The sequence below is a fragment of the Ischnura elegans genome, chromosome 13 (assembly GCF_921293095.1).
Source record: "Ischnura elegans chromosome 13, ioIscEleg1.1, whole genome shotgun sequence".
Lineage (NCBI taxonomy): Eukaryota > Metazoa > Arthropoda > Insecta > Odonata > Coenagrionidae > Ischnura > Ischnura elegans.
In genome coordinates, this window is record NC_060258.1 from 1543925 (window position 1) to 1557505 (window position 13581).

The following is a 13581-nucleotide window of genomic DNA, read 5'->3' on the forward strand; positions in this document are numbered from 1 at the left end:
TTCATTGTGCAGTGGTAAGGTGAGTGTCGTGTGTTCCTCTTCTGTGGACTGCAAAGGGTAAAGACAACTTTGGAATGCGTAACTTTATTTGCTTGACAGAATATGGAGGAACACATTTCAAATTCCATGAGAAGGTAGAAGATTTTATTGCAGAGAATTTCGGATGCTGCAGGGAAATTCTCCCTTTAGTGAATATACCCAAAAGTATTTGTACCCTAATGAGATAAAGTATTATTCAAATTTCACTGTTTCCTTCTGACATCGTTCCAATTTTTTCTTTTCTAATGATTCATTCATGATGCATTCCTTGAAGGAGGATACGTTGGAATCTGAGAAAGTTGAGATACATTTGCATGGTGAACTGGTAGTTGAGAAGGAAGGGAATGAGGTGAGTTTTCCTCTTGCATTCACAATCTGTTGTGCAGACTAATGCAATGGTTTTGGTGGTTGAGTACTTAAAATCATGCTTGTGATTTCTCTCACCCTTGTGTGACACATCCTTGCTTGTCAAAGATGCACTTTCATCAGAATAACTTGCAAATAATTAATTCTTCAATATTTTGTTGACACCTGATAATTCTAATCTTTTTGTGCCTGTTGAAGTCATCATAGCGATCCCCAAGCCTAAAAATAACCCCACACAGAGAGTACACCCAAGGAGAATTACATCACAACCTGAAAGAACACCACTCAGCATGAATGATTATGGTGTACTGAAATGCATTTCTTCGAATCCCCATCAACGGAGACCTGGGTAAATGGTGATGTTTCCAATTAGCATAAGACTGCAAAGTTATTTTTAGTGAAGCAATCATTAACTTACATCCATTCTGAAGGGAGTTACACGGTTTTGATCTTAAGGAAAAATGGTTTGGCACCGCTGGGATGAGAAGAAAATTTCAAAGGTTAAAATTGTTGCATCTTTGAATCCAGTGAATCGAGATGTGTTGTAGAGTTGTTTCAAAAAGGAAAAAAAATTAATGAGATTTATGGGATCGAAAGAACTAATTAATAATGCCATAGGACTATCTAAAAGATATTTATAGATTATATTTTATGTTATTTATATAGCTTCCTTTGTAAACATTGTGAATAATTTATAGTGTGTATATGATTGCCTACATAATAAGTTAATAAGTGCAGATTCCATGCTCTTACCCCCTACTCCCTTATTTGTACCTCTGTAAATTAGAGGTGTCTCACCAGAACCTTTTTATGTGAAAATCTGGGTAAGAAAGAAACCTCCAGAAGCGAGAAAATAAGGCCGATCCTTTGACCTCCTATTTATCAATGTTTTCGACTGTACATACATTTTTCTCATTGCGACTAAAAAATAAACCACTGATTTTCTGCGCATTACAAAAACCCATGACAAAATACCTAGCATATCCTGAATGCTATGCAGTTCAGTCTGGCCTACGAATTTAACAGTGTTGCATATTTTAAGAATGACCACTCGTGGCTGGAAATTGCAGGCCCGATTGTAGATGTATTTTTTTCAACAAAATGTTACACATACGGCATATTTGACCCCTCAACGCTGTGATTTGTACCCAGTACGCTTACTGATCTTCTTCATGCAAACATTTTTCTCATTGAGATATTTTTTATTTTGAATTTAAACAAAATCTGTGTTTTTTTGAAGGTATTTAAATAGTAATTCATACTTCGTTTTGCTGACCCCCAAGTCTAAAGTATTTGGTATTTTTCATTTCGAATACATTTGGAGCGGTAATTTGTATTTTTTGTAGCATTTTTCTCGTTATGCCTGTAAAAAATAAACAGCCGATGTTCTACAAATTACAAAAACCCTTGATAAAACATCAAGCATATCCTGAATCTTATGCACTCAAGCCTATCCTATGAATGTAGGAGTGTTGCATATTATAAGGGTGACAACTAGTGGCTGTATGTTGGAACGGGAGATTGTACCTTTGCTCTGTGAATTAAACATGCGGAATCAGACGTCTGACTTGTCATCTCATTCTGCCTTCTACGAACCTGGCCCTTCCTATTAAGCTTAGCACTTACAGTGTATATTTTATTTTGCATTTCAAATATGTACAGAGTTTCGGTATTTACCCATTCTAAAATTTAAAAAATACATCTTTAAAATATTTTTGGAGTAGCTCTGATAACACTTCCGTAACATTATGATTCAAAGAATACTTCTTTTTTGTAATAATAGTTTTCTTCATGTTTCCAACTATACATAACTTGCCACGGAGGTTATATTTTTTTAAGATTCTTTAGTTTCCATAGAAATGTTTTTTATATTTTAAAAGGTATTTACACAGTAATTCGTAGTTTGATTTTCTGACCCCCAAGTCATAGGAGCGGTATTTTGTATTTTTATGTTGCATTTTTTCATTTTTATCGTTATGTCTGTAAAAATAAACCGCTGATGTGCTACACAACAAAAAACCATTGATGAAACATCAAGGATATCCTGAATCTTATGCACTCAAGCCTTTCCTACGAATTTACGAGTGTTGCATATTATAAGGATAACAACTTATGGCTGGAAAATGCATACTTGATTGTTCAATTATTTTTTCAATTAAAATGTCACACATACGGCATATTTGACCCCTCAACACTGTGATGTGCACCCAGTACGCCTACTGATCTTCTTCATGCCAAAATTTTTCTCATTGATATTTTTTATTTTGAATTTAAACACTGTGCTTTTTGAAGGAACGTTTTTTGCTTTCCAATAAATTTTCATTGTGATTTCATTTATAAAAATTTTATTTTGTAGTTTTCCATGACTTTTGGTTTCACACTGGTGAGTTGGCGAATTTGGTCTGAAAAGTAAACGCCTTCCTTCAACTGTAGTATCTTGAAAACTGCTGCCTACTCTGCTAGTGAGACGTCAAAAGGTGTCAACTCCTTTAGCATTAGATGTCTTTGTTATTAGCTCACTGCTCTCTCTTTGTCTTTTGCTTGTGTGTCATCACCTTGAGACCCAATATATACATGCAGCTAATAAACCACATGCACCAATACCACTCTATTTCTGAGACCGTGGCCAACACAGAAGAATATAAAACAAGTGAGCACATTCAATTGACAAGCAAATTGTTGCATGCTGATAGTACGACATATTAAACTACCACACAATGATAGAATTATTAGAGACATTTGAGTGAAGCAAGATTGAAGCTGGTCAGTAAATGGTGGCTTAAGTGAAGGACTGTCTATTTAAATCATTCATAATAGTTCAATTAATAAATACGAGAAAAGAATGTCATTGACACATTGCGTGAAAATTTGAAAGAAAGTTCTAGAAATCGATGCTTTCATTTCAACTTATGCAATGATCTTTGAAGTTGTTTTTGATTGAAGAAGAACATTGTTAAAGTTCTCCTTGTCAAACGGAAGAAAAAAACAAGAGTCAAATGTCATTGACTACAATTCTTGTTGTCCACTACAAAATTAACAAAAATGGAGTCAAGGAATGGAAATTGTGGTGTTAGGTCAAATGCATTGTCGCTCCAGATAATTCGTCCAGAAAATTTATCCATTCTATTTATTTGATTTGTGTAATTAATTAAAACGTTTACTATTGGCACCACAACATGTAGGGTACGACTACTCCTTCAGACAAATGCCATTGGAAAGCTGAATTATAGTTGCGTAGATTGTGGAACTTTCATAATAGCAGGTGTGACTAGAGATTTTACGAGAAAAACAAATGATTAGATTTGAAAAATATGCTGAGGGAACGAGGATCAGTGATTCAGGGGTAAATTTCCAATTAATAGAAACTGGTGAAAGAAGGCCTCGATATAAAAATGCATGAATTTATGATTGAGACTGAACAGAGGAGAGAAATTGAAATACAGGTACTACTAAAACATTCACAGAAGAACATGAGAGGTGAGATAGGCAGCTGAGAGAAGAACAAGCACAGGGGGATGGGACAGTAGGGGAGATATAAGAGAGTTTAAAGGATATACAAGATGGCCTGGGAATGTTCTAGAAGGCGAGTGGGAGATCCGACAAACATGGGCGTACCCAGCAAGGAGTAGGAGGCGAGAGCTGCCCCCTCCTTTTTTGAAACTATTTAGGCACTGTTCTATTTTGTTAAAATATTGGTTTCATGCTTAAACTTTACTACTTGAACAACCATGGCTTGCCCCCTCCCCACTTATATCCTGGACACTCCCTTTCATCGGAAAAGAGAGGAACATACGCAAAAATGTCATCAGATGAGACAGGTGATCGCTGACGTAAGCGGTTTATGGTAGATAGCAAAACAAAATGCAAAAACAAATATTTTGAGGTGTAAAGAGAGGGTAAATAACTGTTGTGGGTAAAAAGTGTCATGACTATATGTATATGAAATGTATTTATATTAGTTTGAAGTGAAGAGATGGCCAAGAAGGAACAGAAATGGAACTACAGTACACTCTCAATTATCTGGGCAAATGATGGGGGAGAGAAAACACGGATAACCCAAAGTTTCACTTTAATGTCTTTTAATGCTCATAATTTACCAAAAACGGAAATATGATGTTACCATGTATGCCGTTATTTTTATTTAAGACTGCTTCCCGGACTCATTGACAGCTTTCTTCGCCAGTTCGTGATCTTTTAAGCGACGACAACATGATTGTACTCGTATTATCAATGCTCCATGCAAGGCCTGGTTTCGAAAACCACACATCAGTGGCTGTGTTCACGGACACAGAAAAGTGGTTTGCACGAATGCTTCAAAACCACTGCTCGTCGTCGAAAACCACACAGTCAGGCACCACGCTGTGTAGTCACGTCTCGCACAAGTTTCCCGGGTTGCACTTTCTGCGGGACGTGTATCAGTGATCACAGAGCATGGTCGCGCACTGCGAGGCTTAAAAAACAGGATCACGGATCTTCCGTGAACGCAGGTAACGTGATATCGCTTCTGTTTTACGAAATGGATTCTAACGGAAATAATAAGCACGATGTGTCCTAGCATTAATGAAGTAATTCCGATGAATTTGCGTACAATTTCATTTTTTTAATAGCGCGAAAAATGGTAAGCGAGAGTGTATATCATGCATGGATAATCCTGAGCACGAATTATCCGCAACTCGGATAATCAGCAACACGGATATGGTGCAGCCGGATAATCGGGAGTCGGCTGAAGTTGAAAACATACCATAATTTTTGCATTGGAGCAGTATGAATGTGTAACGCGACATATTCACAGTGCTGGTTAACCCTTTCACTGCTGTTCGATCTCCAAAAATGTTCTCCTCTCATGTGGCGAAAAGGTTAAAATGCGTTTCGTAGAGCCATGGAGAAGGTACTACCAGGATGGGCATGGTACACCCTCGGAAGGGTGCAACATGATCATTCTCCGAGCTCACCCTCGCTGGTCCATCTCCTCGACCATCCAAGCGAGGGGCCTCCCTCCCCAAAAGTGTCCGCATTGACCGCATTTTGAACATCTTTAGCAATCAATCGATCCGATCATCAAAAAATGATTGTTTGCCTCGAACTCCTGCCAATCAAGCAATCAAATACGCCTTTGAACCGTGTTTCTGCGATGAAAAGTAACGATTCTATGACAAAAACGAGCCTGCGGACCACCGGAAAATGCAAAAGGGCAATATAATCGTTTGATGTTGCGCGCTTTGCCTTTCCTGCTTTTTCCAAGAATTTTTCAAAATCATCTTTTAAGCCTCTAATCTCCTCGACGATTTTATCCGCTGCAGCTTCCCGAAGGTATAACGTAACGGATCAACCATAGCCGTGATATTATAGCAGTAGGATTACTAGTAGGCTAGTTGTATCAATTACCAACCTCGAGAACATCCTCATGATGCGCTATCAAAGGGAATCCGGCCGATTTCCAGCAATTTGAGATTTTAGTGGACGAAATGAAGTACATCTTTGAACCGTGTTTCTGCGATGAAAAATGACAATTTTATTAACTTGGCCATTTTTGCAAAGTAAACGAAAGCGTCACCTTTCATCGCGGAAACACGATTCAAAGACGTACTTGTTTAGCGGAAGTGCGACGCAAACAATTATTTTTTGACGAACGCAGTGATTGATAAAGAGATTTTCAAATTGCAGTCGGAGCGGTCACTTTCCGGGAGGGAGGCTCCCCCGCTCGGAGGGTCGACGAGAGAAGCCAGCGAGGGTGAGCTGGTCGAGGAAAGGGTCCCGGATTAGCGTCCCTTTGGAGCGCTTCGGCGAAAGTGCTGACCGCATGGCAGGGACGAAGAAAAACTTCGTTCACAGCAGTTTCCGTGCGAATGCATCAGGCACGTTCACAGCAGTGAAAGGGTTAAAAAATGAACAGGAAGGAGAATTGATGCGACGAATAATAATACGAGAATATGGGGGTTTCTTATTATTTTTTATATCCTACACCGAAAGATTATTACTCCTGGAGTGCGTATTTCACACTTTTAGATTTTTAAATGACGATACCTATTTTTCGTAATTAAATCAAAAGTGAAAAATTTCAAGCTCGCGAAAACGCGACGGTTAAGTATGAATGATGGGAAAAACCCAAGTGACGTCATCTTGGTTCCCGCTGTCGGCGAGTGAGGTGACCTTGGGGTGAGAATATTAGCGCCGCTAAGATGCATGCTGCTAGCTGGTAGCAGAGTACCCTGGTAGTAGGTAGCGCTTGGCTTAAATGAGGATTATTATATTTTATCAAACTAAGGAAACTTTCTGACCATAGGCAATTTCATTATGTGATTATCAAGACATGTTTCCCTGAGTTCTGTGCCTCATTCATGCATTGGTAATCTCAGATGATGTAAAACTCCTATCTATTCGTATAGAAACTAAGTCCCTGTGACGTCACGTGGAGTGGCATCGTATGGGCAGCAATCTGGCGTATTTTAAATTTGGATAAAATTGACCATTGCCATTCGTCTAAACTGGGATTTCTAAAACCAAATAATTTGTATATTATGAATACAAAAATGGTGAGTAACGAATCGCATTCTATGCCATTCGTTTTCTTTGATGAACTATCCTATTCATGCATTCGACCGAACATGACATAAGGTTACACTCGAAGGTGTTTGGGCTTTGATTGTAGAAATAAAAGACTATGGTTACACAATAGTGTAGTTTCCGTCATAGGAAAAACTAAAGGAATTGATAGTGATTCGTTGCCCACCATTATTGTATTCACAATATACAAATTATTTGATTTTATAAATCCCAGTTCAGACGATGGCAATGGTCAATTTTAACCGCATTTGAAAAACGCCAGATTGGCTCCATGTAATGCCACTCCAACAGGGTGTTTCAGAGGGTGCGGTCCGTAGTTAACCAATGCTTCTTAGCGCCACGACGAGCTCCCAGGCGGTCCGTTATTTGCTACGGAGCAATACAGGTTAAGGTGTGACGTCACGGAAAACGTCACACACCCGTTTCACGCCTCGCTCCAGACTCTCCCTGAAAACTTGGGTCGCGGAGGAGCGAGTCATTTTTTGGCGGAAATTCGAAGGGAATTCACTGAGGCAGTGGAGAGCTTACTAACGTTGCAGTTGTTGGACGCTGAACGTGGACGCCCTCTTTCTATAAATGTGACTACGAAGTAACGTAGTAGGCGCACATAGTAAATAGATGTAAATTTAATTGTGATTTAAATAAATATAAAGCAAATACTATGTATCCGCAAACATTCTCGTATTTCCCCCAAAATGAACTCAAATTTCTCTGGAAGCAGCCTCTACATTCAAAAGCCAACAAAAAATTATTAAAACGGGCATGTAATACAAGAAAGGATTGTAAGAACGTATATCGACAAATCAACTCATGCCAAAAATTAAAACCTGAAGAAAAATATGATATACATGAAATGGATCAATGTTTTTTAATAGTCGTTAGCCATAATAAGTTAATATGTTTAAACTGAGACAACGGTAGAGCACCTATTTTTCCTTTACTAGGGTAATGAATTTCAATTAGAAGGGGTAGGCGATGGTAGGTGTGAGAAATACGGTCCAAAGTTTCTTGCTTTACTTTGTGGAACCTCGCTATTAAAAAATAAAATACATCTTAATGATATTCGAAATTATTTATTAATATTCATTGACCATAATCGCCTCAATTCGCATTTAAAACCATCTCTTCGATTTCATAATCCCAGTTTCCCCGCCCTCGTTCATTTCCGTCATTAACTTCGCCTCTGACCGGTCCGAAAAGAAATTCTCGCAGCAAACGTAGTGCTCCGGAGCACTTCCGTCTGTAGCGAAAGTATCATTCATTGGACCTCACCCCATACGAGTAGATAGGAGTTTTACGTCGTCTGAGATTACGAATGCATTCATGAGGAACAGAGCTCAGGGAACCATGTCTTGACAATCACCTATTAAAACTGCCTAAGGTCGGAAAGTTTCCTTCGTTTGATAGGGTATTAATAATACTTATTTAAGCCGAGCGCTACCTGCTAGCAGCCTGCATATCAGCAGCGCACATATTGTCACCCCAGGGTCACCTCACACGGCAACAGCGGGAACCAGAATGACGTCACGCGGAGTTTTCCCATCATTCATAGTTAGCCGTCGCGTTTTCGCGCACTTTAAATTTTTCCCCCTACATTTAATGGCGAAAAATACAAATTGTCATTTAAAAAACTAAAACATGCGTGAAATACGTACTCCAGGAGTCCTTCCATACAGGCAATAAAAAAATTAAAGAAAACCACCATATTTTTTGGTTGCATTATCAAAGTTTCGATGTCTTTTTCAAGAAAATGGTTAGGCACATAAACAGTTTCTGTGAAATATAGACATTTACAGCTAATGCCATATTTTCCGGGACAATGTGAGAAAAAACATAGGAAATATATATTAATGGATCACAAATTTTATTTTTACAGCTAAAACAAGGCAAAAGGGGATCATATTATTGAAACAGTGGTGTTGGGTCGAACGTGTTATCCTTCCTAGTTTTTCGTCCTGATTACCAATCAATCTTGTCTTTGATTTGTATTACTTCGATAAGGGTAAAGAAGGTGAACATTTCATTATGAAAGAATAATGGGCGAATCAAAACTTTATCTCAATAGTTGACTTACTAGCATCCTTTACCTCAGCCATTGGTATTTGGGATTTTAAGGTCCTATGACGTACAAATTGTAGTAAATATGCCAAAAGATGAGCTATGGTTCCAATCTTAACCCGCTGTAACCCGATGTTGCTTCACATTGGGATACAAAAACAGAATAACAACTACAAAAATTACATAAAAAAAAACAAACATTTCAGCTCAGTTTAGAAAAAATTTAAACTACCCTTAATGTTGTACTGTTAAGTTTAAGGGTGAAACAAATAGCTGCCACAATAATTATGAATGATAAGAAAATTTTTTAAATAAAAAGTCTAAAATATAATTATTCCCTGAGGAAGCTCTGGGTTAAAAAGGGTGAAATTGGAAATCCTAAATTTCTTTGTTTATTTCATATACTTACAGTGGTTATTAAAAGACTTTTCTAAAGTCCATTCCTAAATATCTGTAAAAACCCTATGTAGCAGCCATACCATCATGACTTATAGAAACTGGGACTTTTAATAATTTGCAATTGAGTGTTTATAGATGACATATTATATTTAAAGTATTATACTCTAGAAAATATCATCCCTGGATATAGTCCTAGCCATATATAAGAAAAAATCTGCAGTAACAAATTTTTAAATACCCCAGGGACCGATGAGACATAGATACCATGGAATTGTTGGTAATTCTAATGGAAATAAAATTCCCTACATTTCTTAGTGGATTCACTGTTAAGTACTAATACTGGCCGGCAATGTTTTGTATACAGATGCAGTTTATTGTCATTTGTTTAACACATATAGGTGCATAATTACAGTAAGAAACAGGTTGCCCTAAAACACAACAATCACGATGATATTGGGAAGCACATGGTAGCAGCAACCATAACACAGACCCCTAAGTCAGATGCCTTAGGTTAGACGCTTTCCATGTCCATCCTACTTTACCATCTAGTTTATCTATAAAGAGAAATGTATTCTTAAGATACAGTCCACAAAAATCAAATAATAGACTAACAAAGGATTGATTACATTAAAATAACTACGATATGCGAAAGGAAACATTTTCAGTAAGAAAGAGTTGTGACAGTTGTATGACAATATTTTAAAATATAAAAAGACAATATTTTACCAATGAAAAATTATCATTACTACCATTCCCAACTGGGTATTTCCTCATCATTTTTAACAATACTTGTGTAAACGACAAAGAATTATGCGCCTATGAATAGATTAGTTAACGGTAAAATGAGAACAAACATGATACAAGTGTAACAATATTTTTAGGCTAATGGCACAATTTGTACTATTTCAACCCAGAAAATATCATTGATTTCATTATTAATTCACATTGAGACATACCAAGGAATGAGAGGACCATATCGAAAGATATTAGCCCTTGAGCAGACAAATTCGAGTGAAAGTTAGTGGCATATTATCTTAATGCAGAGTGAGCTAAGTGGGTGGCCTTGCCCTTTTTTGCTACCCAGCTCCTTCAAAATAGAAATAAAAAATCCATGACTTCTTCATGCAGTCACTACTACATCTCACAATCCCTATTGGGTATTTGCTCATCATTATTAAACACTACTTGTGTAAACGTAATGAATTACGTGTCTCCTGAACTTTTTGCTTAAGGAAAAATGTCAACAAATGCAATCTTAATGATGTATCATTCCAGCGAGTATGCATGCCAGGTGCATTTCAGTAACCAATTTGAGTAAACCCTTCATGCCCTCAACTAGAACAATAATGCCTCTTAGATGTGGGGATGGAAATGCCTCACTAAGTCGCTCTTCCCAGAGAAACTTTTCCCACATTCCCTGCAAGAATAGGGTCCCCCTCCTATATGGGTGATGGTCGAGGGTGGACTTGTGAGCAAAAGCCTTGCTGCAGGCATTGCATGAACAAGGTCTGACTCCTGTGCGCGTGAGCTTATGTACGGTGCATGGAGATTCTAAGAGAGAAGGATTTCAAGCAAATGCTAAATGCATAAGGTTTGTCTCCTGTGTGCGTATGTTTGTGTGTGGTTAGCTGGCTACTGCGATAGAAATATTTGCAGGAAATGTTACATGAATAATGTCAGTCTCCTGTGTGCATATGTATATGGCTTTTAAGGGGACTAGTATGCGTGAAGGACTTCCTGCAGACACTGCAGAAATAGTGTTTCTTCCGTGTGTGTGTGTATACGTATGTGCTTGGTAAGGTTATAAATATGACTGAATGATTTACAGTGTATTCTACATGAAAAAGTTTTTTCTCCTGTGTGCTTAAACATATGGTTGTAGAAGGTGCTTCCCTGAGTGAAGGATTTCCTGCAGACAATGCAGGAATAAGGTTTATTTCTTGGGTGTATACGCATATGCTCGGTGAGGTGATCATTACGACTGAATGATTTACAGCATTTTTACATGAATCAGGCCCCACTCTTGTGTGTATCCATATGCTTGTTGAGTTTGCTCCTCTGAGGGAAAGACTTATTGCAGACACTACAGGAATAAGGCTTATCCCCAGTGTGAATACGGATGTGCTCGGCAAGGGAATCACTGCGACTGAATGATTTACAGCATATTTCACATGAATAAGACCTCTCTCCTGTGTGGGTACGCATGTGTGTGCTGAGGTTGCTCCTCACAGAGAATGACTTATTGCAGACACTACAGGAATAAGGCTTATCCCCCGTGTGTATACGCATGTGCTTGGTAAGGACATCACTGCGACTGAATGATTTACAGCATATTTTACATGAATAAGACCTCTCTCCTGTGTGAGTACGGATATGGGTGTTGAGGTTACAACTCAGAGAGAAAGACTTATTGCAGATGCTGCATGTATAAGGTTTCTCTGCCGTGTGGGTACGCATGTGTGTGCTGAGGCTGCAACTCAGAGAGAATGACTTATTGCAGACGCTACAGGAATAATTCTTCTCCCCTGTGTGTATACGCTTGTGTGTGCTGAGGTTGCTCCTCTGAGAGAATGACTTATTGCAGACGCTACAGGAATAAGGCTTATCCCCAGTGTGTGTAGCCATATGCTTGTTGAGGTTGCTCCTTTGAGAGAAAGACCTACTGCAGACACTACAGGAATAAGGCTTATCCCCAGTGTGAATACGGATGTGCTCGGCAAGGGAATCACTGCGACTGAATGATTTACAGCATATTTCACATGAATAAGACCTCTCTCCTGTGTGGGTACCCATGTGTGTGCAGAGGTTGCTCCTCACAGAGAATGACTTTATGCAGACACTACAGGAATAAGGCTTATCCCCCGTGTGTATACGCATGTGCTTGGTAAGGACATCACTGCGACTGAATGATTTACAGCATATTTTACATGAATAAGACCTCTCTCCTGTGTGAGTACGGATATGGGTGTTGAGGTTACAACTCAGAGAGAAAGACTTATTGCAGATGCTGCATGTATAAGGTTTTTCTGCCGTGTGGGTACGCATGTGTTTGGTGAGGTTGCTCCTCACAGAGAATGACTTATTGCAGACACTACAGGAATAATTCTTCTCTCCTGTGTGTACACGCATGTGATTCTTGAGAGTAGAAGATTTAGTGAAACACTTATAGCACACACTACAGGAATAAGGCCTCCCTCTTGCGCTTGAACACTTTCCCTTTTTGATGTCTCTAGTGCAAGAGGAGGAATTTAAGAAATCACTTTCTACACATGTGTCAGCTCGTACAGCAAACCGTCTCCCTTTTCTATCGTTTCCTTTCTCCAGAGTCCCTCCGGATACTTCCTTTAGAGAACCATTTCCTTTTCGCCTCGGCCCTTGTCTTTTACTGTTTGGCCCTGTTATATCTAGCACCATGGATGATTCATCATCCACGGCTATATTGCTGGCACCAAAATGAGTTTCAATGTGTTTTTTAAGATCACCTTTGGTGCTGAATCCACCTGTGCAGTGGTAGCAATTATATGAAGTTTCGTTTGACATTTGTCCCTTTACAGCATTTTTCGCCTCACAATTACTGAACTCATCTTTGTTCCCCAAGACTGGCTCTGCGCAACTCGTCTTTCTAGTAATTCTGATCATCTTGAGGGCATTAGGGATAATTGGTGCATCACAACCATTTCCACCCCTCACCTCACCCATTTTGACTCTCCCTCCACTGATTTTCGATGCCTGCTTGTCCATCATATGGAATTCAGCAAGATGTTGACTTATCGGCAAGAACAGCTCCACATTTTTCCAAGTCTTCATTAATCACATTCCTTCATTCCCCTGCATGAGATGCTCCATTCGTAGATTAAATGACAGTCAGTGAGGCTGAGGAAGGAATAGTCACCACTTAGATGTTTCCCTAAACTTCCTTTCACCACCTGGAAGCCATAGAAAAGAATTTTAATATTTTAATCACAAAAGAAAGCTATACTGGTCTTATTTATAAAATCCCTTTAGTTGATAACTAAAGCTATTTGATAGAAAGCAATATACCGTCCTCAAAGTATCAAGATGGGCCGCCCTTTTTATTATATGTTCATTTTTCATTTGATCTAACAAGAAGGTGTTGTGTCTTTCATTACATTTTAGTACTTGCTGACATTATAC

At 38.6% G+C, this 13581-nt stretch overlaps 2 protein-coding genes across 2 annotated transcripts in view; one reads left to right on the forward strand and one right to left on the reverse strand.

The window, feature by feature from the left end:
* The window catches only part of LOC124170371 (zinc finger protein 37-like), a 28235-nt gene extending 22067 nt beyond the window's left edge, over nucleotides 1-6168 (forward strand). Inside the window, exons 6-7 of the mRNA XM_046549093.1 lie at nucleotides 314-388; nucleotides 6070-6168. Coding sequence (XP_046405049.1) covers nucleotides 314-388; nucleotides 6070-6168 — 174 coding nt within the window. The remainder of the gene's footprint in view (nucleotides 1-313; nucleotides 389-6069) is intronic.
* Nucleotides 6169-9776: 3608 nt separating this feature from the next.
* LOC124170328 (zinc finger protein 2 homolog) lies at nucleotides 9777-13355 on the reverse strand. The gene has a single exon (XM_046549050.1). It carries the CDS (start codon nucleotides 13231-13233, stop codon nucleotides 11437-11439), a length of 1797 nt encoding a protein of 598 aa, XP_046405006.1. The 5' UTR covers nucleotides 13234-13355; the 3' UTR covers nucleotides 9777-11436.
* Between the last annotated feature and the right edge of the window lie 226 nt (nucleotides 13356-13581).

Bases quoted from the DNA above. Each gene is read 5' to 3' on its own strand.
- LOC124170328 (XM_046549050.1), bottom strand. From the start codon at position 13,233: ATGAAGACTTGGAAAAATGTGGAGCTGTTCTTGCCGATAAGTCAACAT.